We start from the raw sequence: 27,124 nt of genomic DNA, 5'->3' as shown, positions 1-27,124 counted from the left end.
GTCTGTGTCTTGTAGCAACATTTTAATTCTTACTTTAGTGATACCTCCTCCATGCCCTAGTTAATATAATGATGGATTAATCCAAGATGAAATTCCTGTTGCCTTTCATTTCTATGCTTTTGATTTCCAGGTGACCTTCAGGAGCAGCTGGTGAAGGCAGGAGTGATCGCATCACTGGTCAGGATATTAACTGATTACCCAGACAGTGAGCCACTTGTCCGTGTCAATCTGTTGGCCTTATGCAACCTTGCAAACCTAGGTGGGCATTAAAACACTCCCAAATTTGCAACTGTATTGGTTTCCTTTCTCATGCTACCACTGGCTTGTTCTTAGGCAGCGTTTCCACAAGTAAGGCTGGCCATAGTAGGCAAATGTTTTGACTTAGTATCAGACAAAGTCACTGCACTTCCCTGCATAGAGATTAGAAACCTGCGGTTGGGATAAATGCAAGACTGTCTTTATTTCTTGTTACACAGAGGTTTACCTCCTTGCTATGTGCCCCCTTATGGCCAATCTAAATAGACTCTCTAACAGTTCATAACTAAACACCAGAACCTGTAGCAGTTGCTGACCAGCCACACACAAATAATTAAGATTAATACATGTCCTAGCCTCTTCCCAGAGAAAATTAATGTGTCATGTCCTTAGCTGGTGTAAACTGATGTAGCTATACTGACTTCAATCACAGTGTATATGATAGTACTTCCTTCTTATTTAAAATATGTTGCAACTTAATGAAATTAAGTATCTTTGTTCGTGTATCTCATACAGGACAAGGGACACTAGGAATTTCTGATGCACCTTCTCTCTCTACCATTCATCATTTTATAGGTCTTAATAAAATGGCTTGAGTCTTTTCTCATTTACACTGGTTTAAAAATGGTGTAGCTCCATTAACTTGAAACAGAGTTGCTCCTGATTTATACAAGGTTAGTGAGAGAAGAATCAGGTGTGAAGTCTTTCTTTTCTCTTACTATGGAAATCCTATGATGATGGTGAGAAGCTCAAATTTGGTTTTGGGGGGGAAAAAGTCTCTAGCCCTCATGGTTGCTGATACAAATCTTAAAATAAAACCCCTAAAGGCTCACAAAACAGAAGACAAAAAATTCTCATGACTTTTAAGCCAATCTCATGATTTTTGGGGAAGGGTTGACTCTTTGTTTCTGAACTCTTAATGTTGGCAATACTGCATTCTGGACATATTCTATTTTAGCCAAGTCCTTTATACATATTTTCTGAAATTGTTAAATGTTCTATATCTCTTGGCATTATGGTACATATATATGTCAAAAGATTTTGAAAAACTTTCCATAAAAGCTCTAAGTGCCCATCCTGAACAGGTTGATTAGATTCTTGCTGGGATACTTTCTTTTGCATAGAAAATGTTCTGGTAAAGTGGTACATGCTGTCATACCACAAGATGAATTCATCACTGTTTATAAAGCCATTGAATGCAATGGAGTTAGGATAGCAATTGCTTGACCATATTGAAAAGGCATAGCCACAGGAATTACACAACTGGATTAGACAGCAGAAGAAAAATTAGGCAGATTGTTTCATACATGTAACATCTAATCATTTGAGGGGATTTAAGGGAAAAAACAAATTAGCAAGGCAACTAGATTCAAAGTAGCATCCACTCATCTCTCTAGGGACAGGTGTTTTTTTTTTTTTAACAGTATTACATTTAGGTGTGAAAACATACAAAATCATGCTGTTATTATCCACACAGAGATAGCTAAGGAGGCTCTAAGCAAGACAAAGGTTGCTGAACATCTAGTGAAGCAGCTGAGAAGGGCAGAGAACCATCAGAGGATAGAAACCATCATTGAGGTTCTACAGATGCTAGCAGAGAATGGTAAGGGTTCTCTTATCTTGTCGACTAGGCTCCTTAGTATAGAGGATACTAGCATAGCGGTGACAATGAACACTCTGGGGTTTTCAGTGGCATTCCATTACTGGAGGCAGGGACATAAGCCCCTCCTCACAGAAATGATGGGTGAAATCCTGGCCAGATTGATGTCAATGGAAAAATTCCATTGACTTCAGTGGGGCCAGGATTTCACACATCATTTTAAAACGTGGATCTTTGGGACAGTGGAGGAGGAAATGAGCCTGAATAAAATATATGGTAAGGGAGTGGTGTAAAATGAACCATTTGATAACTTTGTGTATGATACACACAGCCTCCATACTGTATGGGAATGCAGAAGATTACTGGGACCTCAGAACAATGACTGGGAGCTGATCCTAAAGATACTTTAAAAATTGTAATGGGTATAAATGGAGATAAAAGCAGCCCATTTATTAAAATAATCATAATCGGCAGTGGTTGACTAATGAGGCCAGTCTACTTCAGTGAATCAAATGATAGTTAATGCTAAATCAATAATTTCATGAAAATGGTATTTCCATGAATATTTCTAACTCCAAATGTTTACCTTTGTGTATTTATTTATAATTAAAGATATATACAGCCGGGTTTCACAGGAACAGTCCCCTGTCTTCATATGATGTCCAAGGAACTTCTTTGGGGTGCCTGAAATGGCCCAGTTTTTCATTTCCTCCATCAAAATATTTGTGGGGTTTTATTTATGTTTGTTCAAGACATTGCTATATGACATAATTTGTTCAGGGTTTATCAGCACTAGGAAGTCTAGTGGAATGAGTGGCCAAACAGCATTCCCCACACTGGAGTGAAAAGAGTAATAGCTAGTGATGTTATCAAAGCTGTTCGTTTTGTTCAAACTCAATATTAACACAACTGGGAAAAAATCCCCCACTCTGAGAAATATGGCCATGGTGTTGCCAAGTTGCAAGCTGGCAACACCACCACACACCTATTAAAGTACACTTTTGTCTTTCACATTAGTATTTTGCAATTCTTAAAAGATCTCACTCTAGTTATAAAGTATGTGACAAAGAACATCTGAAATGTAATTTTTAAAAGCACAAAACATTGTAAATTGCAATAGAAATTCCAGTTGCCTCATCCTCTCCTCCTCCCCTTGCTTAAAAAAAAAGTACAATGATCTATCTAAAAGGTGTATTTATTCTGAGTGTGGTGTTTTCCAATGGCATCCCTGTTTTATGAACAAGAGTCCCACAAGTTACTGCACCTGGAAACATCCTGACTTAAATTTACTGGGGATTTAGCCTCCTTGCAGTCACTTTTTATGCAGTGACCCAAAGAGAAGCCATTAATATGCATGTTCTCCTGACCTCTGCAGATGCTTTGAAAGTGCAAATGGTAGAGGCGGGTGTGCATGAGGCACTGTCAGAGATCCTGCTGAAGCTCCAGGGCAGTTCACAGGCTGAAGATCTGTGCAGTGTGAAGGCTGCGTCAAATCTCATTGTGTCTCTGCTTCTTGGAGGTAAGATGCATGGAGAAGTAGTAGAAAGTCCCATTAGCAGCAGGGATTGCCATCTGCTCCTGTGCTTTCATTTCCTTTCTGCAGGCACAGCTGCAGCCTGTTGTTTCAAGATTCCTTGGGGGAATTCTTCAACAGCCATGCTATTTTTTTCCCACTTACACTATGATTGTAATGCTCATGTTGCCATATTTTCCTCCAAGCATATACACATTTTGCCTCAGGCATTTAATACCACTATGCCTGCTCCTAGGCGGAGGCTAGAAATGCAATAGAATAGGGTACTGCCTTCTTAATTGTGGCTTTGTGTGTCAGTCCAGTCCATCTAGAGCTGGGTTTCTCCAACTTTGTGATAACCTGGCTCCTCTGGGTAGCCAGAAATACAGTCCTCCCCAAAAGTAAGAAAAGCTCAGATATAGGACCAAACTATACTGCTTGAGTTAACCTCCAATTTTAAAGGGCCAGATCCTTAGCTGCTATAAACTAGTGTAGCTCCACAATCTGGCCAATAATGTGAAGTGAGGGACTAAAAATACTACTGTTGTAGCACAGACAGTGCCTACATCAGTCTCCACAGACTAAGCTCTGCTGCTGACTAATGCAGTCATAGGTCTATATGAAGACCCTGTATCTGCCCCCTTTCTCATGGAGACATTTCACAGTATGATGGGTCCTTTCAAGTAAACTGACTTCTGACATGGCAATCTGGTGTTCTCAATTTTCCCCTCAATACACCTTAGCTCACTCAGTACATTTAAATACCCATTATGTATTCTTCATTTATTATTCAAAAATGGAGCAAGTATTTCAGCCATCTGAATTCATGAAGGAAGGAAACATAAGAATTTAAAATTGCTTTGTATTACATGTTTCTATGTAATGAAAATGGAGAACACTGACCTTCTAGAATATACATTTTGCTGCCCCAGACCTCTCATTTCCTCAGTCACACTGCTGCACTGTGAGAAGGGACAGAGTCCAGCAGCCACTTTTGAAAACAGCATAAAATGTCATAGAAGACATCTGAGATGCTGCTTTAGATCTGTGAGACACATAGAATCCATTCTCAACCATAAGGTATAGCAGAAAAATGTTAGCAGCTATCTCTGCTGATCCTAATTGTAATTTGGTTCAGATGGCCTTGTATGGTTGACAGCTTTGCAGCATTTGGGGTTACGTGAATTAAAGAATAACTGCACAGAATCATGCATTTACATTGCATCCTTTGCCAAAATCTCAAGGTAACTTACAATTTAATTAAACTTTTCTTAAAAGTTATGAAGCTGTGGCAAACATTTCTCTGAGTTAAACACTACAGTATATTTGGATTTCTCAGTATAAAGAACTAGTTCCAGATTACTAATCACAGATCTATGGCTTTCATTCTTAAAATTGCATTTAGCCTATGCAGATCTCAACGAGTAACATAGTGACACAGAACACTTGGAAACACAGTAGATACATACTATTCCCTCAATCCCCACTTGTAAATCCTATGAGATTTCCATGCATGGATTACGTGTGTGTGTGTGTGTACACACACACACACACACACCTTTACATGATCTAGCCTTTATCTGAACTGTGATAACATTGCCACTTAAGATTCCATCCTGCAAGGTACTGATTTCATGAGAAGATGAAGGCACTTAGCACTCTGCAGGATAGATTTATACAGGCAGCAGTTCAACACAGAGTGAACGGCTCTGTTCCTCCAAATCTTCATATACAATTGCTATTGTATTATGCCTCTGCTTGGGAGAAACCCACTAGTGGACTACCACAAGACTGAATAACTTCACACCTTCTGAAGAGGATGTTCCTTTCATGCAAGACTGGAGCATATAGCTAAAAATAGTGTGGGGAATCTTGCATAAGGCTACTAGCCATATATTGAGTGTGTGGATTAGTGTAAGACATCTGGAACGATCAATTTTATAACCTTCACTTCACCTTCCTGCCAACTCTGGTGTTCTGTTAGAGGAAACAATCGTCTATAAACTTCTGAAACCTTGAGCAGTACTATTCTATAATAGATGCAAAGTAGAACTTAGATGTACTTTTAGGCTTCTCTTCATTTATTGTGTCATAGATGAATCCATGCAGAAGATGTTTGCTAATGGATGTGGCATTATCTACCAGAAGGTTGGTACCTGGCTTGCATCCAATCACCCCCAGCTGCAGCTGACAGGAGCACTGGCTGTTGCTAACTTTGCCAGGAATGGTAAGATTGCTTATTCATTACCCATCAAAGTGACCAAGATAGGTGGTATTGTTTGTTTCTTATTAGGGCTGGTCTACACTAGGAGGGGGGATCGATCCAAGATACGCAACTTCAGCTACGTGAATAGCGTAGCTGAAGTAGAAGTATCTTGGATCAAATGACCTGGGGTCCAGATGACGCGGGATCGATGGCTGCGGCTTTCCCATTGACTGCGCTACCGCCGCTTGCTCTAGTGGAGTTCCGGAGTCGACGGTGAGTGCATTCGGGGATCGATATATCGCGTCTTAACGAGACTTGATATATCGATCCGGATAAATCAATTGCTACCCGCCAATACGGTGGGTAGTGAAGACGTACCCTTAGAAAGTGTAATACTATTAGATTTCATGGGGCGCGCGCACACACACACACATCGCCATCGAATAGGAAAACAAAAATGTGTGTGTGTGTGTATCTTTACATTATGGATGCTAATCATTTCAATGTCATTGTGTGGGCAAGTCTTCAGCCTCACTCCTACTCAGTTAATATAGCTCCTTTCTAAAGCATCTTCCACTATTCCCGTCCTAAACCCCAGCACCCTCACAAATGTCAAAGTACCTCAGTCCTGACCTGCAGTTTCATTTGCTGACTCACTTCAATCAATGGAAATGAACTATGCAAATGAATGGGAGGGAGGAAGTGCTGACTGGCTGAATAATCTCTGATGCCCTAATGCTCCTCAGCCTGTAGCACCAAATGGACCCTGTGAGGAAAGCAGGTTTTTCTGGTGTTCCACTTTTCCAGTTGTCACCAAAACAGATAGCTGATACCTGGAACTTACTGATATTCTTACTGATACCTGGAACTTTCCCTGAAACTAGAAATTAAGCAGGAGTCGTCTTGAAAAGTTCTCAAAATGCCATTGAGTGGACCATTAGGCCTCATTTCACTCAGTCACTTGCTATTACTAGAGGGTTGAACGCTTTGCTTCTGTTGGTCAAGGTCATTGCACATACTAGAGACTTCATGCAACCTTCCCCTCCTGCTCCTATTTTAGGGACTCCATGCATCTCACCCACTCTCTCCTCCCCGATGCCAGGGGCTCTGTGTGCACCCCACTTCCCCTTCATTCTGATGTAGGATAAAACTTTCAAAATCACCAAGTGATGCAGGTTCCTAAATGTGTAAGGCCCATTTCCAAAAGAGACTTACTTGCTCTGGAACATTTTACCCATAGTCATTTCAGAAGAAAAATTGAGTGGCTTGAAATTAGGGATGAAATTTCAAGGGAGACCATTTTGTCACACTACGTACCCTCAGTGTAAAGAAAGCAACAGTGATTGCTAAGGACTATAAGCAGAGGAACATAAAGTGGCATTGCCTACAGGATAAGAAATGAACTGCACTTATATTGATAGCACTGTTAAAAGGACATGGTTTAGAGGCACCTTGAGTCTAACAGCTAGGCCTTGGACACTGCCATCCATAGAAAAACTCTCAGTTAACATAGTGGGGCTTTTATAACCCAACTCAAAGCCAGGTGAATTCCTACATTTTGTGGGTAAAATATTTGATCAGTTCTACTGGAAGAGCTAATGGAGTTGCCCAGTCATTTTAACAAATGACACAGCCCCATCCTTAACTCTTTTTCTGTTCTCACACACACCCACCCACACACACCGGCTTGAGTTCTTGATTGCATTTTACCTAGCAGTGAATATTGTACATTATTGCTCATTGGAAATGTCCTCTCTGCCTTTAAAAACTTGCTAATATTGATTTAATATGTTTGGCTGAATGACTTTTTATTTTAACTCCTTCTCCCCCTGTGCCATCCCCTCGACCCCCCACATTCTGGGTAGAAGAAGTGAATAATCCCTGTCTGGCTTCAGTCTGTGCTGCTGATATATGCACAGTCTTTAATCTAAGTAAAGAAATCCTGTGACTATCTGATTGTAGTGCTAAGGGACCTCTGATGAAGCAGGGAAAAAAGATGACAGCTTTTGCAGCTGAGAAAATAGCTGTTCCTAGCCAGTTTTAACTGTGAGCCATTAAATTGAAGGTGCATGCAAGGCTGCCACCATACAGGCAAAAATCCACAGAAAGAAAGAGCCTCTTGGGAGCTTTGCAACAGTCAAAGAAAGCTGGCCACTAAAGGGATTGTGGCTGTTTGCATATTACTAGAGGAGGAAGGGTATTGTCATTCTCTCTCTCTCTCTCTCTCTCTCTCTGTCTAGTTCAGTGGAAGTGAGACTATTTCAGTATAGACTTGAGCCTATTAAAAAACCTCACACTACATATTTTACCTGTAACATTCTGTCAAACAAAACCCTTGACTTATTTCCAGAAAGCATATATGGTCACCCAAAGAGACTTGTGAATTTTCTCAGGCCTCTGATCTCAAAATACCCAGGATCTTGCAGGGGAGCATGTCTGAGAAATCACAGACAAAATGTCACCATTAAAAGCTGCATTAATGAATGGAAATTGAAAGATTTTTCTTGAATAAAATTTGCAAAATCAGAAGGAATGTCAGTTTTCACAAGTACACGTTTAAATGTCACAAGTATTTGACAAGTTTCAACTGAGATATGTAACAAAGGAAAAAGCATCGTTTAGCTGAAATGCAATGGTAATGATGATGCTAGAGACACACATCAAAAAGGAACCTATGAAAAGAACCTTGCATCCCTCAGCACAGATCAGGAAGAGATAGATATTGCAGCAGAAAAGGCACTGAACAATTCTATGGTTTAGAACAGGGGTGGGCAAACTTTTTGGCCCGAGGGCCACATCTGGGTATGGAACTTGTATGACGGGCCATGAATGCTCAAGAAATTGGGGTTTGGGGTGTGGGAGGGGGTGAAGGCTCTGACTGGGGGTGCAGGCTCTGGGGTAGGGCCAAAAATTAGGAGTTCAGGGTGCAGGAGAGGGCTCTGGGCTGGAGCAGAGGGTTAGGGTGCGAGGAGGGGGTGAGTGCTTTGGGGGTGGGGCTGGGGATGAGGGGTTGGGGGTGCAGGATGGTGTTCCGGGCTGGGACCAAGGGCTTCAGAGGGCAGGAGGGGGATCAGGACTGGAGCAGGAGGTTGGGGTGCAGGAGGGGGTCAGGGGTGCAGGCTCCGGGCAGTGCTTACCTTAAGCAGCTCCCAGAAGCAGAGGCATGTCCTCCCTCCAGCTCCTACGTGTAAGGGCAGCCAGGCAGCTCTGCACACCGTTCCATACACAGGCACCGCGCCTGCAGTTCCCATTGGCCATGGTTCCAGGCAGCATGCGGAGCCCCCTGGCTGTCCTTACATGTAGGAGCTGGAGGGGGGACATGCTGCTGCTTCCAAGAGCTGCACAGCACCACAGCACGTACAGAGCAAAATAGGGGGCACGAAGAGCCCCTGGCAGGGGAAGAGAGAGTGGGTGGGATGCATGGAGTCCCTAAAACAGGAGCAGGAGGGAAAGGTTGCATGAAGCCTCTAGTATGTTTGGATGTGGCCCCCAGGCTGTAGTTTGCCTACCCTGGTTTAGAAGCAGTTAAATAAGGGCAATCAGTTGCAGGGAGATAAATTCTGAACAAAAAAATCAGTTGAAATAATGTTGTTGACTGTATAATGGATTTAAATCCGGGGTGGGCAAACTATGGTCCGGGGGCCACATCCAGCCCTCCAGCCTGTTTAAACCAGCCTTCAAGCTTCTGGGGAGGGGGGTCAGGGGTTTGCCCTGCTTCTGCACTCCAGCTGGGGAGCGGAGTCCAAGGCTGCTCCACATGCTCATGCCGAATCTCCCGCAAGCAGCAGCATGTCCCCCCTCCAGCTCCTACACTCAGGGGCAGCGTGCGCTGCCCCTGCCGCAAGTGCCACCCCCGCAGCTCCCATTGGCTGGGAACTGCAGCTAATAGGAGCTGCAGGGGTGGTGCCTGCAGTTGGCGCAGTGTGCAGAGCCACCTGACCACACCTCTGCATAGGAGCCAGAGGGGGGACATGCCACTGCTTCCAGGAGCTGCTTCAGGTAAGCACTGCCCAGAGCCTGCACCCTGACCCCCTCCCATGCCCCAACCCCCTGCTCCAGCCTTGATCCCTCTCCCAAACCCCTGCCCCAGCCTTGATCCCTCTCCCAAACCCCTGCCCCAGCCTGGAGTCCCTCCTGAACTCATTTCTGGCCCCACTCCAGAATCTGCACCCCTAGCCAGAGCCCTCATGCCCCCCTTGCCCCCAAACTCCTGCCACAGCCCTGAAACCCCTCCTGCCCTCTGAACCCCTTGGTCCCAGCCTGGAGCACATCCTACACCCCAAATCCCTCATCCCCAGCCTCACCCCAGGCCCAACGTGTGTGGTTAACCCTTACTGGGCCAGTGCAGAGTTGGTATACCCCGTTGCAGTGTAATACACAGAAAACAAAGACAGAAGAGTTTCATGATAGGTACATCACTAAGGAGGGTATTTTGGAGAACATGCAATACAAAGCAGGGATTTCTTGGGACTGATTATTTTGCTTCGACTCTCACCAGAGTTAAACAGGTAACTAGTTAATAAATGCAAGATCAGAATTTGGTCCCTTACACTGAAGAGGCTAAAGTAACTATGGAACCAATTCTCCTCTCACACCTGTTAATCAGCAGTAATTCCACTGAAGTTGGTGGAGTTATAGCGGTGTAAAATCAGTGTAAGTGCGATCAGATTCACACTTGATGGGCCAGATCCTCAGTCCCCCAAGATCTCTTGGTGCCTCTAAAGTGGCACTGAATGACATTAAAGCTGCCCTAATGAGGCAGCAAATGATTCTACCATCATGGAACTGGGGCTTGTTGTAGGGTAAATTGGGGCCTACAGGCAGTGAGTCCGAAGCCCTAGCAGACCATTTTAGCTGCCATAAGTTAACTTGCACTGGAAGCAAGCTCAGGGCAGGTGTAAAGGTAACTTAAGGTCACCTTTGCTGAGCATGAGGGCAAGTTCTGTGCAGCTGAGGATTGCTATTGCTAAAAGGTGATCCCTGTTGAACCACAAAACATCCAGGCCAATAGTTTCTGGTGTTCCCCAGTGGAACACTGCTGGGCATAACAACTATCACTGTGGCTCATCTCTCCTCCTGAATGCTTGTTTTCCCCTCTTTCTTAAGATGGCAACTGCGTACGGATGGTGCAGCTGGGAGTGGTACTTCAGCTTTTGGACCTTTTAGAGCAACACGTGGACAATGGGGACGTTTCTGTTCAACATGCTGCACTGAGTGCCCTTCGAAACCTTGCTATCCCAGGTACAGAGCTGGTAGACAATCTCCTATCCATAAACAACTGGTGTTCATGGAGGGACAGGTCAATACCTAGTGTAGATCCACTGAAGTCACAGATTCTGGTGCATTTTCAGAGTCTGACAGGTATCTAAGCTTTTTTTCCTGCAAAATAATTCATGCATGTGAATAACTGACTGGGACTACTCATGTGCAGAAAGTTAAGGAACCTGAAATTATTCACAGGGATCTTATTACTCACTACTGAAATGGCTTAACATTGCACACAAACACTATATAACAGGACAGGAAATGAAGAACAGTAGATACACTTTAAGCAGTATAGGAGGCAGGAAGGAATTATATCACATTATATCTTCAAGGGATTTTAAAAATTGCTCCTCTCCTCCTTTGAAACCAATACTAATTTAGAATGAGTTAAAATTTGACCTATATGTTGCACTGCAGAGTTTCTGCTCTTGAGATCATTAATAAATACGTCAGGACATTGGTTCTATGCCTCATCTCATGTCAAATGCAGCTCTGCTGTCTGGGAGTGCAACTGAGAGCAGGAATTAATTTGTCTGAACACTTCTAACAGTACAGTGCCACCCAAAATGATGTTGGGGCATTGATTTAGCACTGGCTCAGAGGAAAAAGTGCCAACTCCAGAGCCACCAGTACTATACTACTATCTGCAGCAACAGGGTGTTCTTGGAGGTCCCCGCTCTCAATGCTAAACTGACCAGTTTGTTTAACTTATCTGAGCACAAAATTGTGACTTTCTATGATAAAAATGTCCAAGAGTTTGTCAAAATAAAGCAAAATTAGTCCCATGGAATATAGTTGTATCCTTCTCCTATGGACTAGTAGCTAGATCTTGTGTCTCTTCTTCACTGCCTCCTTTTAATATTTGATAAATGGTCTCTCTCTGAAGAAAACATGTTTAATTTCAGAAGTTCATTCATTTCTCTCAATACTCATGTTTAAAGTTGGGTACCGTGGCGAACTGGGCAGGGCCTGTGTGTTGATTAAACTAGAGTGATAAAGTTGGCCATAATCTGTGTGTGAGTATTTTTTTTTTTAAATGCAATGTACTTCATAGCACAGTCCCTGTCAATTGTTCTAAACTGGTGATATTCATTTGAAAGGTGAAGAGGAGAAATTTTCTAAAATTTTCTAATGCAACATCTTGCATAAATGTGTGTGTGTGTGTGGATACAGCCCAACATACAGGTGTTTCTTGGTGCTAAAAGCGTTCAACAATTTTATGGCATATTTAACTACAGGTGGTTTTTAATCAAAATCAAAGTGTTTAAAAATGTTTGACAATTTTGTTAAGAAAAAAATAAAATGAAGCTTTTCAATAATGTTGAAACATCCCATTTTGACATTCTTGGAACTCACTGTTTCTGTTTTTGAAACAACTTTCCAAAACAAATTTTTACGAGTTTTAAAGGATCAAAAATCCAAATTAAATGTTTTGATAAAAATACTGTTTTGGGAAATTTCATTATTTGCTTTTTGATCAATTTTGGAACAGAATTTTTTTTAAATAATGGAATTTCCCATAAAATGGAAAATCCAGTTCCACCCAGATATAGTTTAAACCATATTTCCTTCATTTAAGAACAATCTGGCATTGCATGACAAATATAGCTATTACTGCAAAGTAGCTTTAGTTACAAGGGCATAACAGAGTCAAGTGCACAAGATGTCCATGCTACGCAGGCATATAAATCCCAGACAAGTCATATAACTACCCTCCTACATGGAAGCTCTTATGTGGGGGTGCAGGAGCACAGAGAAGGATGAATGTTTAAAGCAAAGAAAGGTGCTTTATTAGTCATAACCTGGAAGTAACAGATGGTTGAGCACTACTTCCCATTTCAGGGAAGCCTTCTAGCACAGAAATGCTGAGATAATACCCATGCTTATATACAGCAAAAATGAATAAGCTATTCTACAGACATCACATTCTACTGATGGTCTGACTGTGCCTTTGCATGTGAACTAACCTAAAGTTTCTGCTCTCCAATTCCTGGAGCTCCTTAGCGCTGACCTTCCACTGTCTCTCTGCTTGACTTTAACCAGGAACCTGTTCCCTTCCATGGCCAAGCCTTAGGATCATGTGCACAGGCCCTGGTTTGGCAATGACAGTACTTATCCTGCATCTGCTTTTTAAAAAGCTCCTTCCCAGGATCTTGTAGCACCTTTCCTCACTGCTGCACTACATACAGTAGCACAAGGCGGACTCTTTACAAGCAAACAGTCTGACCTTGGAATACAAACACTGCTGCTACAGTCTCTGGGAGGAAATTTAACAGCTGTTTAACAATGCAGAGCAATACTACACAACACTTTAAGCCGGGAAGGGGGAAATAATACCTTATCCAGCTGAAACAGTGAGGGTAATTTAGGTAGGCAGGATGTAATTACATACATTAGAATGTAGGGTGAGATTTTCAAAACTTCAAAAACTCTAATTGACTTTATTCTTGTACTATGTGCTGTGGGATCTTTAATGATCACAAGTAGCAAGGATATTGATTAATCTCTCATCTGAAAGATAGTTCTTCCAGTGCTCAGTTCTCCTTAACAGCAGTCTGGGACATTGGTATGATACAAACTCAAGAGGAAGAATCCCCTCCAGTGAATCCCCAATCCCACTTTCTGTAGTATAGTACCTAAATGTTCCTTGGAGATTTCTTAACCAAGCAGTGAATGACCCAGACCTTGCATAGTTTATAGGATCTATCAAGATGTAGTTTAATTCCTCCTGTATCCTTCCTTGCTAGGATAGACCAAATGCCAGCCAATCTTAATGGCTTGTGTGGTTGTACTTTAATGTGTTGAACTATGTGTTATCAGATATTTGTGCATTGATCATGAGTCTAATTTAATTTTGGTAATCTTCGTTGTTCAAATATCTATTACAAACATATCATGATCTTTTGAAGTATGAGTTTCTTCTGGGAAACTAACAAGCTGTGCATCAGAACATGAAAAGGAAAAAAAAATCATAGATGAGGGCTATATAAAGAAATCTATCAGTTACCAGAGGCTGCATGAAAGGAACTAATGAAAGCAACTGGAGAATTTTAAAAGAAAGAAAATCCACACACTGTGATTTACTTAAAAGGCGCAGTAATGTGCGGAACACAGCACTTATAAATTCTGTGAAATCCTATTCTCCTCCCAGGTCTTTGCTAGCCATTGCCACTAAAGCAAACCTCAAAATATGGAAATTATCAGCAGAGCTCCGATACTCATGACATACTCCCCTTCAGCATTAATACTGCACAGGCTACACCTTTAATGGGGCATAAAATAAAACTGCCAGGGAATTTAAACAGAACATAAGATGGAAATCAATTAGACATGTTCTAAAACTTATGGATAGGCACAAGAGGTGTTGTTAATTAATTCAAACTGAGTAGTACAGAGGGGGGTTTCCTGGCGAATTCTACTACAATCAAGAGACTGGGGTTTGAGCTTGTGCTACTGGAACCAAAGGAAATTACAAACAAGGTAATTAACCATTAGTGTCTGTTTCTCAGCATGCCTGCAAGGTTGGTAAGGGAAAGGACAGAGGGATTCTTGCCTGATGCAGTTGCCCCAGGAAAGACAAAAACATGCAGAAGGGGAGGATAAAATTACTTTGGAGAAAGTCTTTGGTAGCTGAGTTAAGCAGCATTCAGGCTTTTTCCAGAGAAGCTTCTGATCATTACCGGGAATTACTGCACTAAAGAGTGGTGCGGAGAAACAGGATTAGGAAGGGAAGGAGAGCACAGAAGCAATGGTATCAGCAACAAAAGCATCTGGTGTCTCAAATACAAAGGCACGTCACCCTCCAAACAAACTGAGGTCAATTATTTTTGCTGCATCCCTTTTTGGATAGGGATAAACAAAGAGGACCATCTTCTGAACCCTGGCCCACATTCCAACAGGTTTGAAAAAGCAGTGAGTGAGTGAATGTGTTTTCACAAGAACACTGTTCCTGTGATATGTGTAGTTCAGTATAAGACCAAAAGGTTTGGACAATTCTGATCTTTATTTGAACCAAATTGAACCATTACAGGCTTACCCCTTGTCAGTGTTCAGTAACCACAGAAAAAGCAACTGTTACACTGTGTGTTGAATATATCTAACTTGTTTAGATACTTGTATGGTCTTCATCATTGTAGTGTTTGAGCTACAAGTTCATGTTCTCCAAAATGATCAAGTTCTCTCTTTCTGGTTCCATTTTCTAGTTGCTAACAAGGTTCAGATGCTGGAGGAAGGTGTAGCAGAGCGGATCCAGATGCTTTTGAGATCAGAGATGGCTCCTGTGCAGTTTAAACTTCTTGGAACACTGCGAATGTTAATAGATGGTCAAGGTAGAGAATTGCTGAGCACAGACTAATGTCACCTTGAAATGTTTTGCAAGCTACAAGTGAAAGGGAAAATACACTTTGGAAATGTGAAAAGACAATGGGCCAAATGCTTGGCAGATAACTCCACTAAGCCAGCAGAGTTAAAACAGCAGAGAATTTTGTCCAGTATGTCAAGTCTACTAGAGCAAAAAACTCAAGCATCTTGACAGCAATCGATGAGATATGGAGAGGCCTGAACAAAGAAGTTGCAAAAATCTAAGTGAGAGATAACTAAGGCCTGAACAAGAGATTTTAATGGAATTACGTCAGCATAAAATTAGAATAATGGTAGGGAGAATCAGGCCAAAGATTCATAATCTGACAGTTTGAAGTGAGTGAACAGTAGAATTGGGGAATATAAAGGATCAAGATGTGGAGTGGGGACAAAGGTTTCTAGCACTCTAAAACATTTCTGTACAGTCCTGATTCTTACAGATTTATCCTACATCCTGGCTGCATATTTTAAAAAGCCCTGAATCTCTTTTGGGCATTGTAACAGGATGATACCGTGTGCATAAATTCTATGTTTGGAAGCCTAAAGCCTACAGTTGGCTACACAGATGGGCATGAAGTATGACAACACTCATTTACTCATCTAATTGCCACTTTGAGAACCAAGATGCAGGAATGGGTGCTCAGCTTAGGCATCCAAGTTTGAAAATTGTGCTCTCCATTTACCATAATACAATGATTCATCCTGACACAAAACAGACAATATCACGGCATGAGAAAGCAAATCCCGTGCTTTTGTGATGCAATATCTTAGTTATTTCAGCGCACATGAGCAGCTAACCTAGAACAATATTCCTCATAGACTTGTGCATCAGGTTTAAGGACCAGAACAAGAAAAAAAAATCCAGAAAACTGAGTGATGGGTTCCCATTTCAGAACTGTCACATATTGCTGGCACATGCAGAGTAAGGTCTTAACTCATATAGATTCATCAGCTATGTGGGGAAAACATAGACCTGATTCGCTACTGCCTCACATAAAGTACCACTGTTGGTTTGGCAGCAATTTGCATTCATTTTGGAAATGAATACACCAGGTACAAGGCAATGGAGAATCAGGCCTAGAATCTGTGTGATCAGTGCAAAAATCTTTCATTCAATAGAAAGTTTCCATTTACATCTCACCACAGTAGATGGATGACATTACAAACTACAAGGAAGCTTAGCATAATAAAACTATTTTTCCTTCTCATGATTTGGAGAGAGTTACTAAAATATGCAGTCTGTCATGATTATTTGGAGAATGTTAAAGGTGACAACTTCAGAGTTGAGAAGACAGGCATCAGATGATACTTTCTGGAAATTAAGAAACATTAGGATAAATCCTGAATTACAAAAAGCTAAGAGGCCGCTTCTGCTCTTGCTCACTCTGGTTGTACACCAATAAGATTCCAGTGACTTCAGTTCAATTATTTTAGATTTACATTGGTATAAGTGAGATCAGAAATTGGCCCCAATGAGACAGCAATAGCTAAAACAAGAATCCTCTTCTGAATTTGAAATAATGTAGCATGTTCTAGTGTAGAGTAGGAAAAATCTAAAATGCTACGTAAGTTTTATCCTTTCATGGTAGTAAGTGCAGAAGCTGCCCGTCTTTAATTGCCTTATGTTCTATTTACCCATGAGCCAACATTGACCTTAATTAGCACCACATGAAACTCTCTCATGCACATGTGTCTACTAACAAGTTCCTACTAAATTAGTTAATTGCATTATCTAGTGTAAATTCATTACTCTGACAATTGCTGGGCATGCTGATGCTGGCAGAATTGAGAAAGGCATGTTTTTCTCTAATTATAGCAATCTAGATGCCTTTGTGCTTATCACAGTTAGCATCACCCCAGCAAAAAAGAGGTATTTCCCAACAGTGACTCGTTTCCCGAATGTATTGCTGATGGAGACACACTGACGGATTTATGCACCTAGCTACATGGCCACAGTAGCTTTTTAAGCAATAGCTGGATGTTAGGAAGTAGGCACAATTCACACAAGGCCCACATTCCATAAATTGAAGATATAAAGATGTCTCTCCTTCTAAATGGTGTCCAATTAGACTTGGGCTTAGAGTGCTTTATTGCCAGCAGAGTCAACAGAAAGTCCAACTGGATAAGAAACTGGGTCAGACCCTTTGCCTCGAGCAAGGCTTTTAAACTGCTTTTACTTGCCAACATGGCACCTCTTAGAGGAAAGCTGTCTGGACTCTAACTGGACTGCTCTGATCTTGTGAGACAAACACAAGCAGTTTTGGCCTCGAAACCACTGCTATTCTCTCATGTGAGGTGACTTGCGGTGGTAAGTGAAAGTCTGTCATTCTGCTGGGTGAAGAGATCCTTACTCAGAAAAACAGTGAAAGGGGGATTTTTGGACAAGTCCAGAAGCTCTGAGAACCAGTTTTGCTGTGTTTATGCTTCCACTCTGACTTTGTCCTGTCCACCCTTCCTCAGTATTCTGGGGCTGAGAGAAAATGGAAGAAAAATATAAAATGCCCTCCTTCCCCACACCCCTAGCATGTTTTTAAGTGTGTGGATCTGGAGTAGATGCTAAAGTAATCTTATGCTCCTATTGGACTCTTTTTAGTAGGCCTGGCAAACACTACAGCCTGTACCAAATGAACTCTGTTCAAGACATAAAAGGCATATTTCATGCCCAGATGAAGCAGGGAACATTGCAGGGCAAGAAGGAACATCTCTTAATCCTGAATTTCTTAGGTGTGTACATCATGGCCCCATGGCAACCAAAAAAGTCAACCAACATTACCCTCACTCCTGAAAAGCTAAAATAAATAAATCAGTCTTTAAAGTCAACTGAATTGCAAACTACAAGCTAGAGCTAAAGCTTAAACATGATAGAAAAGGACAGGTCTGTTCTATGACCACTCTGGCTGGTGCGTAGAGAGAAGTTGAGGGAGTGTGAGGGGAGGTTGGGTATCTATATCCTGTGGCTATGGGGCACAGGGGATTGTGCACCCCTCCCCAACTATTAATTACTGCACTAAATGCTTCTGTGGCCATGTGGATGGGCACTCTACTCCTACAGTGAGGCTTAGGAGAGGTGACACAAGTTGCATCTCATCTCTTGCTCCTACCTCATCTCCTAAAAATATACATTGAAAGGACACCTCCAGGTTTAACTCTGGCATTTATTTGTGGAGTCCTAAGATCTTATCCTACAAAAGTACTGAATGCCCTCAACTTCTATTGCGGGCAATGGGGACTGAGGCACTAAACGTCTGCCTGATGGCGCTCAGACCTTCACAGGAGTGGATCCCTAGACAGCATCATATTTAGTTAGAACGAAACACTTTATATGCCTTAGTCCCCCTTTTGTCAGCACCTTTTCTTGCACTGAGTAGCACTTTCCAGATTCTAACTATTTTTAATCAGTAGCACTTTGTAACAACGTGGCTTTAATTAAGTTAAATTGCAATAATGTTCCTGTGGAACTATGTGTGTTACAACTATATGGATATCAAAGGAGTTCATCAGGATCATGCATAACCTCTCTTTTGCTGTTGTCAGAACTTTTAAGGGTTGTGGCAGCAATTTTCTTCAGAAGCACTAGGCTTCATGAGTTACTGCAGATGATTAGAGGCTCATTTTGTTATAAAGAGGATCATCAAGTGAGTTGTTTCTATATGACACCCACAAAGATTAGAATTCCTGACATCTTGGTAGCTCATGAGAAGACTCCGGTCTGATGAGGGATGGGTGAATAGGTTCAGACAAAATAAGAACCTCCTGCAAACATTGTTCAAAATTTGAATTAAGTCTGACATTAAAATGTTCTTCTGAGGTTTGAGAAAGTTTATTTAATTTTTCTCCTAACTAACTTTGAATTTCCAGGTGCTTCTGAAGTTTTAGGTAAAACTGGTGAGGAATCTTTGAACAATTTCTCCCCCCCCCTTCCCCCTTCCAAAAGTGCTGATTTGTCAAAACCTAAACTTTTTTTTGCAAAAACATAAGTTTTGATAAAAATTTTGTCCAGAAGTGTTCTTAGGTCCTGGATGGATGGTTATGGACAAATGACATCCCACCCACTCACAGAAAAGCCAATAGTCCCGTGGTTAAGACTCTCACCTGGGATGTCACCCAGGTTCAGGTTCCTACTCTTGCCTGATTTGGAGCAGGGTCTTGAATTGGGTTTTCCACATCCCATAGGTGTGCCCTAATTACCAGTTATTGGTTATTCTGGGGTCTGGACAGACCCCAGGGTTGCCAATTTTGGTTGGACATATTCCTGGAAATTTATTCATGACAATCTTTAATTCCTGGAGTCTCCTAGACCAGTGGTTCTCAAACTTTAGCAACCCAAGGACCCCCATTTTGATTTAAATGTTTTTTGGACCTCCAAGCCCCCCCCACACACACATCTCCTCTTACCCACCTCTTTCTGCCCCCTCCCCCCAGTGTACCCTGTCCCAGCACCTCCTGCATACCGCTGAACAGCTGAGAGAAGTTGATCAGCAGGGCCCACAGACCCCCTGGAGTGCCCTCACAGACCCCCCAGAGGTCCACAGACCCCAGTTTGAAAAACGCTGTCCTAGACAATCCTGGAGGATTGGCAACTCTAATTCTGGCTGTGTTTATCTCTGATCTTTTTTGCAAAAAATTTAAAGGGGCTCTATTTTGTGCCAATGCTGAACAAAAACAAAATTTCAAAACTTCAAAATTTTGCATAAGATGGAATTGTTTTCCAGCCAGCCCTCCTTTCTTCTTGGGTGTATTATGACAGCATCCAAAAGTCATATTCTGGATATGGTCCTAGTTATATTTTAAGCTCTTTAGGGCACAGACCATCTTTTCATTTGTACAGCGACTAACACAGAGTAGTTCTAGTCCATGACTAGGATTTCTAGGCACTACCACAATACAAGTAACAATTGTGCTAGAGACATTGGACTATAGTATGAGACCGTCCCTGCTCTGAAGAGCATACAGTCAAAGTTAGGACAACACTTAAGGAGTGAGTGCAAGAAACTGTCAGAGGGAATGGGGGAAGAGAAGACAAGGGCAGCTACCTTATGCCTTCTATAAAAGGCAATGTTAATAGTAATTTTCATTTCAAGGGATCTCAAAACACGAGATGTGAATTAAGTATTGCTGCAGCTCAGGCAGTAGATACAGATTAGATTTGTTTTACAGGTAGATAGACATGGGTACAGGAGCAGCAGAAACTCCCTAAAAGTGGGAGGCCCACAGATGCCTGAATCATGGCCGTGCCTCACCCCTTCCCTGAGATCCTGCCCTCACAGTGCCCCTCCTTCCAAGCAGGGCCAGCTCCAGGTTTTTTGCTGCCCCAAGCGAAAAAAAAAAAAAAAAAAAAAAAAAGGTCAGAGTGCCGCCCCTTGAAAAGGGCTGCCCCAAGCACATGCTTGGAACGCTGGTGGCTAGAGCCGGCCCTGCTTCCAAGACCCTGTGCCTCGCTTGCTCCTCTCCACCCTTTCCCTCCCATCACTCAACCTTACAGCCAGTAAGAAGTGGGAGGGCCTCCCACTTTTTAAAGTGATGGAGCCATGACCACCCTGCCCCTCCCCTTCTATACTGTTGCATGGATATCTTAAGTAACTGGCCCAGGGTTGCACAGTAAGTCAGTAGCTAGGCCAGAAGCCCAGCTGCCATAAATCAGTGTAGCCTCATTGACTTCAATGAAGTAACCCAGTTTTATAATAACTGGGATTTTGCCCAAGTGCCAGGAATCCTAACTCCCATTCCCCTGTTCTAACACTCAACAACTTTTTCATTTCTTGGAACTTCTTATGTCTGACTGACGTGTACTGTAGTCCCAAACAGCTTGTTTATAGAGTGTGGTACCATGCAAACCAACCATCAGTATCCTTCAGTAGGGCAAGTGAGGACATCAGCAGAACTAGACATCTGCAAGGATTCTCTTTTAGACTGCATCCTCTGTACTACAGACTGAGTAAAAACCTGGACATGCCATTCTTCTCTTTTCAGCTGACACTGCAGAGATGCTGGGACAAGACCCCCTGCTGATCAACAGACTTGTGCAATGGTGTGATGCCCAGGAGCACGCTGGTGTTCGTGGAGAAGCAAACCGATTGCTGGCATCGCTCTTGCGGCACAGCAGATCCCAAGTATGAAATTACTGGTATATATATTTTTTTTAATTGTCAGGAGTGCTTACTGCCAGGCTGGCATCCTTGTTGCTGTGTGCTTGCTGACAGCACACACAGCAGCAATGCAAGCTTTTCCATACCACCCCTCCAACATGCCTCAGGATACATCTACACTACAGCGGGGAGTCGATTTAAGATACGCAAATTCAGCTACGTGAATAGCGTAGCTGAATTCGACGTATTGCAGCCGACTTACCCCGTTGTGAGGACGGCGGCAAAATCGACTTCTGCCGCTTTTTGTCGGCGGCGCTTACTACCACCTCCGCTGGTGGAGTTAGAGCGCCGATTTGGGGATCGATTGTCGCGTCCCAACGGGACGCGATAAATCGATCCCCGAGAGGTCGATTTCTACCCGCCGATTCAGGCGGGTAGTATAGACCAGACCTCAGATGGATGGACCCCTTTCTGGGGTAGGAGAGTAGATCGCCCTTCATAACCACAGTCCTTTTTGCTGACACTACCCCTAAGGGAGTCACCTAGTGCATTTATGGTGGCTGTTTTGTGATATGGACACCTGTCAATTGGAATAGACTTAATTCACCACATTAATTTCAGACATCAGCTGGTAATAACTTTCAGTCACTTAGCAAGCTGGGCTGGATTTGAATCAGCAACTTAGAAGAGAAAAATAGGAACTGGTATTCAGTTACGGTAACTCCTCCATCAAGCATCCTAGGTACAATCTTCTTTTTCAGAAAGATTCTACCATGTTCAAACATGAAACCAATATTAAAAAACAAAATAAAACACAGTTAAACAGTTGAAAAAACCCATCTGTGTCATACCAAAATCTCTTTCAGAAATACTACTGAGTTCACTTAGGCTGCCTAGCCCTTGATTCAGGGAGGGATGAATATAGATTTTCTGATGACAATATGCTGTTGATATGTTAGCAAAGGCTTTGTTGCTTATGCTAAGGCTATTCTGATTGATTATACAGAAGCCTCTCAACTGCTGCTTTATTCTGAGAGGATGTAAAATGGAGTTATAATTTGCATAAAGTTGGATAAAGCAAAATTGAGTCACTACTAATTTAGAAGCTTTAATAATTAAAAGTTTGACCATGATGAACCACAAGAGTAAAAGAAAAAGGAAGTACCTCTAAACATTGATGTTTCAGCTAAATAAATTCAAGGTGGCTTTCAAGCTCAGGTGAATGACTAATGCAGACAAAAAATTCTCTCTTTGGCAGTGCAGGCAAAATACAACAAATGTATCTGGATTAGCACTTCAGTGATGGCAGGGGAATCATTTCCAATCGATTCAGAGACTTTCAGGGGTGAACCGTGATTTCCTTTTGTCACCTCAGTGTTATTTGTATCTCAGCTTTTGATTTGTGGTCCTTTCACCTGACCCATTTCTTTTGTTTGACTGACAACAGGAAGTGGTCAAAGCCATCCAGCAGGCACAAGGAGTGAAGCACCTGGTTTCCATGACAACAAGCGAACATGTTATCATGCAGAATGAAGCTCTGATTGCACTGGCCATAGCATCTGCAATTAATTTAGGTATCCTCCCTCCCCCAGAGCATTGGCTTGAGTACCATTTAAGATTTGTTATTGTTATTAATACAAGTGTTTTATAGCCCTGCTAATTTGCACAGTGATTTACAGAATTTATGTAAGGTATATTCCTAGCCTTGAAAAGCTTACCATCTATTTTACAGTCAAAAGTACAGAAGACAGAGGGACTGGGGATTACCAGTGAGAAGCAGGAACAAGGGATTTCTTGAAGAGGTTGGTTTTGGAAGGGATTTGAAGAATAGAAGATGCTTGATAGATGAGGACAAGAAGTTATTTGATACCTGTGGGGCAGTGTGTTAGAAGGTATGAAACCAAGATCATGACAAAGGGAGAATCAGGAAGAGTAGAAAGGAAGCAAGAATTTTAAACAGGGGAAAGGAGTGTAGAGATGTTGGTGGAGTCAAAATTATATAGGGCCTTCATTCTTAAACAACAGGCAAGATGATTCAAGGAGAAACCAATGTCAAGGTAGATAGGAAGAGGAATGTAGCAGCGGCATTTTGGATAGACTTGAGAAAGTAGAAATGACAAAATAGGCTAAAGGATCCTACAGAAGCTCTGAATGAAAGAAATGAAAATACCATCCTTATTACAATTAATAGGTTGGATTCCTAACAGCGCTGAGCACTCATGGCTCCTGTCAGCTTCAACTGGATTTGCAGTTGGTCAGCACCTTTGAAAATGGTGCTTGATATTTATTAAGCTTGGTGCTGCATATATAGGACATAAAAGACACTATCGTAAGGTCACAGTCTAATCTGAAGAACAACAATTATTGCATTTAAGACCCAACTACAGGAAGCCAATATTAATACTAAGCTCCATCCACGGACTAAAGCCAGAAAGGAATGTAATCTTAGACATGCTGCCAGCATTGGTCAAGTCAGAAAAAGATCTATATACATAGGGTTACCATTCGTCCGGATTTACCCGGACATGTCCTCCTTTTGTGTGCTAAAAATAGCGTCCGGGGGGAATTTGTAAAGCACTCACAATGTCCGGGATTAGCAGAGCGAGCGGCTGGGAGGGCTGCAGGGAAGTCCCGGGCTGGACTCAGGAGCAGCTGTAGAGGAGCCGGATCTGCCCTGCATTCTGAGCCGGCAGCTCCCTTGCAGCCCAGTCCAGCAGCACTGTGCAGGGCCAGACCGGGTTTTGTTGTGCAGGGCCAGACCGGGTTTTGTTGTGCTGGGGAGCTCAGCCACGTGTCCGGCTCGGCTGCACAGAGCCCAACACTCTGTTCTGAGCAGCAGGGTAAGGGGGACCGGGGGCAGGAAGGTTCTGGAGGTGGCAGTCAAGAAACGGGGGGGGCTTTTTGGGGGGAGTGGAGAAAGTTTTGGGCAGTCAGGGTACAGGTAGGGGGTAGGGTCCTGGGGGGCAGTTGGGGGGGGGTCTTAGGAGGGGGCAGTTAGGGGACAAGGAACAGGGAGTCTTAGGTAGGGGGTGGGGTTCTGGAGGGCAGTTAGGAGCAGGGGTCCCAGGAGGGGGCAGTCAGGGGACAAGGAGCAGGGGGGGGTGTTTGGGAGTTCTGGGGGGGGCTGTCAGGTGGCAGGGGTGGGGAGATGGATCGGAGCAGTCAGGGGACAGGGAGCAGAGGGGTTTAGATGGGTTGGGAGTTCTGGGGAGGGGGTGGGGAGTGGTTGGATGGGGCGTGGGAGTCCCAGGGGTCTGTCTGGGGGTGGGGGTGTGGATAAGGGTTGGGGCAGTCAGGGGACAAGAGGCAGGGAGGCTTAGATAGGGAGTGGAGTCCTGGGGGGCAGTTAGGGGCAGGGGTCCCAGGAGGGGGCAGTCAGGGGACAAGGAACGGGGGGAGGGTTGGGGGTTCTGGGGGGGCGGGAAGTGGGAGGGGCAGGGGCGGGGCTAGGGCGGGGCTCCTCCCGTCCTCTTTTTTTCTTGCTGAAATATGGTAACCCTAATATACAGAAGATTAAGTCAGTTACCCACGACTATGAGAATGTGAGGGATGGCTAGTAAAGATTGATATGTATGAATTAAGCCATGATGTAGAAAATTTACTACCTATGGCTGAGCAGTTTTATGGGCCTGATACTCTGAGGTGTTGGGGGGTACTCAGCACTTCACTGGATCAGGCCTTATATCTGCATTAAGACAAGTCAGCCATTTTCTATTTACTTTGACAGACCTTCATTTTTCATATGCAAGTTACCTAAGAAGTTTTCATTTAAAAACATTAGAATTATTTCCATGATATCTTGTTTTATTTTCAGAAGTCATCAAAGATTCACTTAAGGAGTCAAGGCTAGTTCAAAGCTTACATAAGCTTCTACAAGACGAGTGCACAGGTCCCGAGGTGAAATATAATTCAATGGGCCTCCTATGCAGCCTTCTTAATTCAGGTAATTTCACTTTGGCACTAAGAGCCCGTCCATTTCTGTTAAATCACAAAAACTGTGTCACTGAAGTATTTTCAACCAGTTGTGAGGTTGCATCCAAACAACAAAGTAGCAGCAGCAAGACTCGGAGGTTTATTTCTTTCTGTCAGGTAAGGACCTGACACCCATTATTCCTCTCGTAGGATAATATCTTCCTGTGTGAGAAGTCCACTGAGGTCATTGGAACTACCTGTGATGGAGTCAAGGCAAAAGTCTAGAGCAAAGTAACACTGAGACACCTTCACGCTTCCTCAGTTTTGGGGCCAGCATGCACCAGCTCCCAGACACATAGCAAAATGTGTACGACTGCCTTGCAACCAATTAGCTTAAGGGACTGTTACAGCAGTCAAATATACTGGCTCGCTGACCCCACCCTCACCTCCTAGCCATGTTGTTCCCTACACAGAGGCTAGGGAGGGGTGTGGACAAAATTGCCATGCTGGCACCAGGCTGCCTAGAAACTCCTCTCCTGGGAGGAATCCCCAGCTGCCTGGTTAAGCTGGCTCTAAGTCTGTTATGTGCTAATGGAGAGTCTGCCCAAATAGTTCTGATTTTTTTCTCCACATTTTTCTAAAACGGTTCAGGGGAAACCTGAAAGTGGGTTCCAGATTTTTAAATATTTTTTTCTTTTTGAAAACCCAAGAATTTCTAAGTTTAAAAATCTATTGCCTGGGCAGACTTTTCCATTTATTATATCCCAGCAGTCCTCAGACCACCCCATGGACTGCTGAACCATAAACCAGATAGGTCAGATCCTCAGCTGGTATAAATCAACAAAGCTCCATTGATTTCAGTGGAGCTATGCTGGTTTACAGCAGCTGGGGATCTGACCCATAAAGATTTTTTTCAGTGGTCTATTTCATTAGCACACTACAGACATCTTTTAACTTTGATGCTGAGAGTCAAATCTCCCTGGTATGAAATACTGAAGCAAAATATAAAGCACTTGGTGGAGGCAGGAGCATGTTTTTTGTAATACATTCTGAAAAATTATTTTATATCTAGTTCTTCTGGGAAGGTGAAGTAATAAAAGAAAAGATATTTAAACAGGGCAATTAGTTAACAGTTGCAAATAAGTTAACTTCTTTACAAAAATCATCATCCCAAGTGAGACTCGTAAGACGTTTGTATTTAAATAAAACATAGCGGAGTTAACCTGCAGCTGCAATATAGTAACTCCTCACTTAATGCTGTAGTTATGTTCCTGAAAAATGCGACTTTAAGTGAAACGATGTTAAGCGAATCAAATTTCGCCATAAGAATTAATGTAAATAGGGGGGGTTAGGTTCCAGGGCAGCTTCCCCTACTCTGCAAGAACCAGAGGCAGCAGCAGGGTGGGGGGGAGGGGGGGCGGTTCAACCTTCAGCTTGCCCACTCCACTCCTTCCCCCAAGCCCCCATCCTTGACCCTAGGGTTACCATATTTCTACAAGCAAAAAAGAGGACACTGGGGGGGGGAGGAGCCCTGCTCTAGCCCCGCCCCTGCTCCACCCCCATCCACTCCCTCCCACTTCCCACCCCCTGATTGCCCCCCCTCAGAACCCCCAACCCCCCACTCCTTGTCCCCTGACTGCCCCCTCCTGGGATCCCTGCCACTAACTGCCCCCTAGGACCCCACCGCTTATCTAAGCCCCCCTGCTTCTTGTCCCCTGACTGCCCCCTCCTGAGAATGCCCTACGACCCTACCTGTCCCCTGACTGCCCCGACCCTTATCCACACTCCCACCCCATATTCACACCCCTGCCCCCAGACAGACCCCCGGTGACTCCCATGCCCTATCCAACTGCTCCCTGCCCCCGACAGGACCCCCAGAACTCCTGACCCATCCAACCCCCTCTGCTACCTGCCTGCCTCGACCCCTC

General features: G+C 43.2%; 1 protein-coding gene across 2 annotated transcripts in view; it reads left to right on the top strand.

Annotated features, from left to right (window-relative positions):
- LOC128840687 (rap1 GTPase-GDP dissociation stimulator 1-like) overlaps nt 1–27,124 on the top strand; it is a 57,277-nt gene that overhangs the window by 28,585 nt on the left and 1,568 nt on the right. For both annotated transcript variants that reach the window (XM_054034987.1, XM_054034986.1), the window contains 9 exons: nt 131–259; nt 1,733–1,858; nt 3,231–3,374; nt 5,464–5,595; nt 10,681–10,815; nt 15,042–15,167; nt 21,169–21,308; nt 22,732–22,858; nt 25,099–25,227. In XM_054034987.1, the coding sequence (XP_053890962.1) occupies nt 131–259; nt 1,733–1,858; nt 3,231–3,374; nt 5,464–5,595; nt 10,681–10,815; nt 15,042–15,167; nt 21,169–21,308; nt 22,732–22,858; nt 25,099–25,227 (1,188 nt within the window). The remainder of the gene's footprint in view (nt 1–130; nt 260–1,732; nt 1,859–3,230; nt 3,375–5,463; nt 5,596–10,680; nt 10,816–15,041; nt 15,168–21,168; nt 21,309–22,731; nt 22,859–25,098; nt 25,228–27,124) is intronic.

Source organism: Malaclemys terrapin, chromosome 7, assembly GCF_027887155.1.
Source record: "Malaclemys terrapin pileata isolate rMalTer1 chromosome 7, rMalTer1.hap1, whole genome shotgun sequence".
Taxonomy (NCBI): domain Eukaryota; kingdom Metazoa; phylum Chordata; order Testudines; family Emydidae; genus Malaclemys; species Malaclemys terrapin.
Note: the sequence above shows the minus strand (reverse complement) of the source record. Positions and strands in the feature narration are given on the sequence as shown.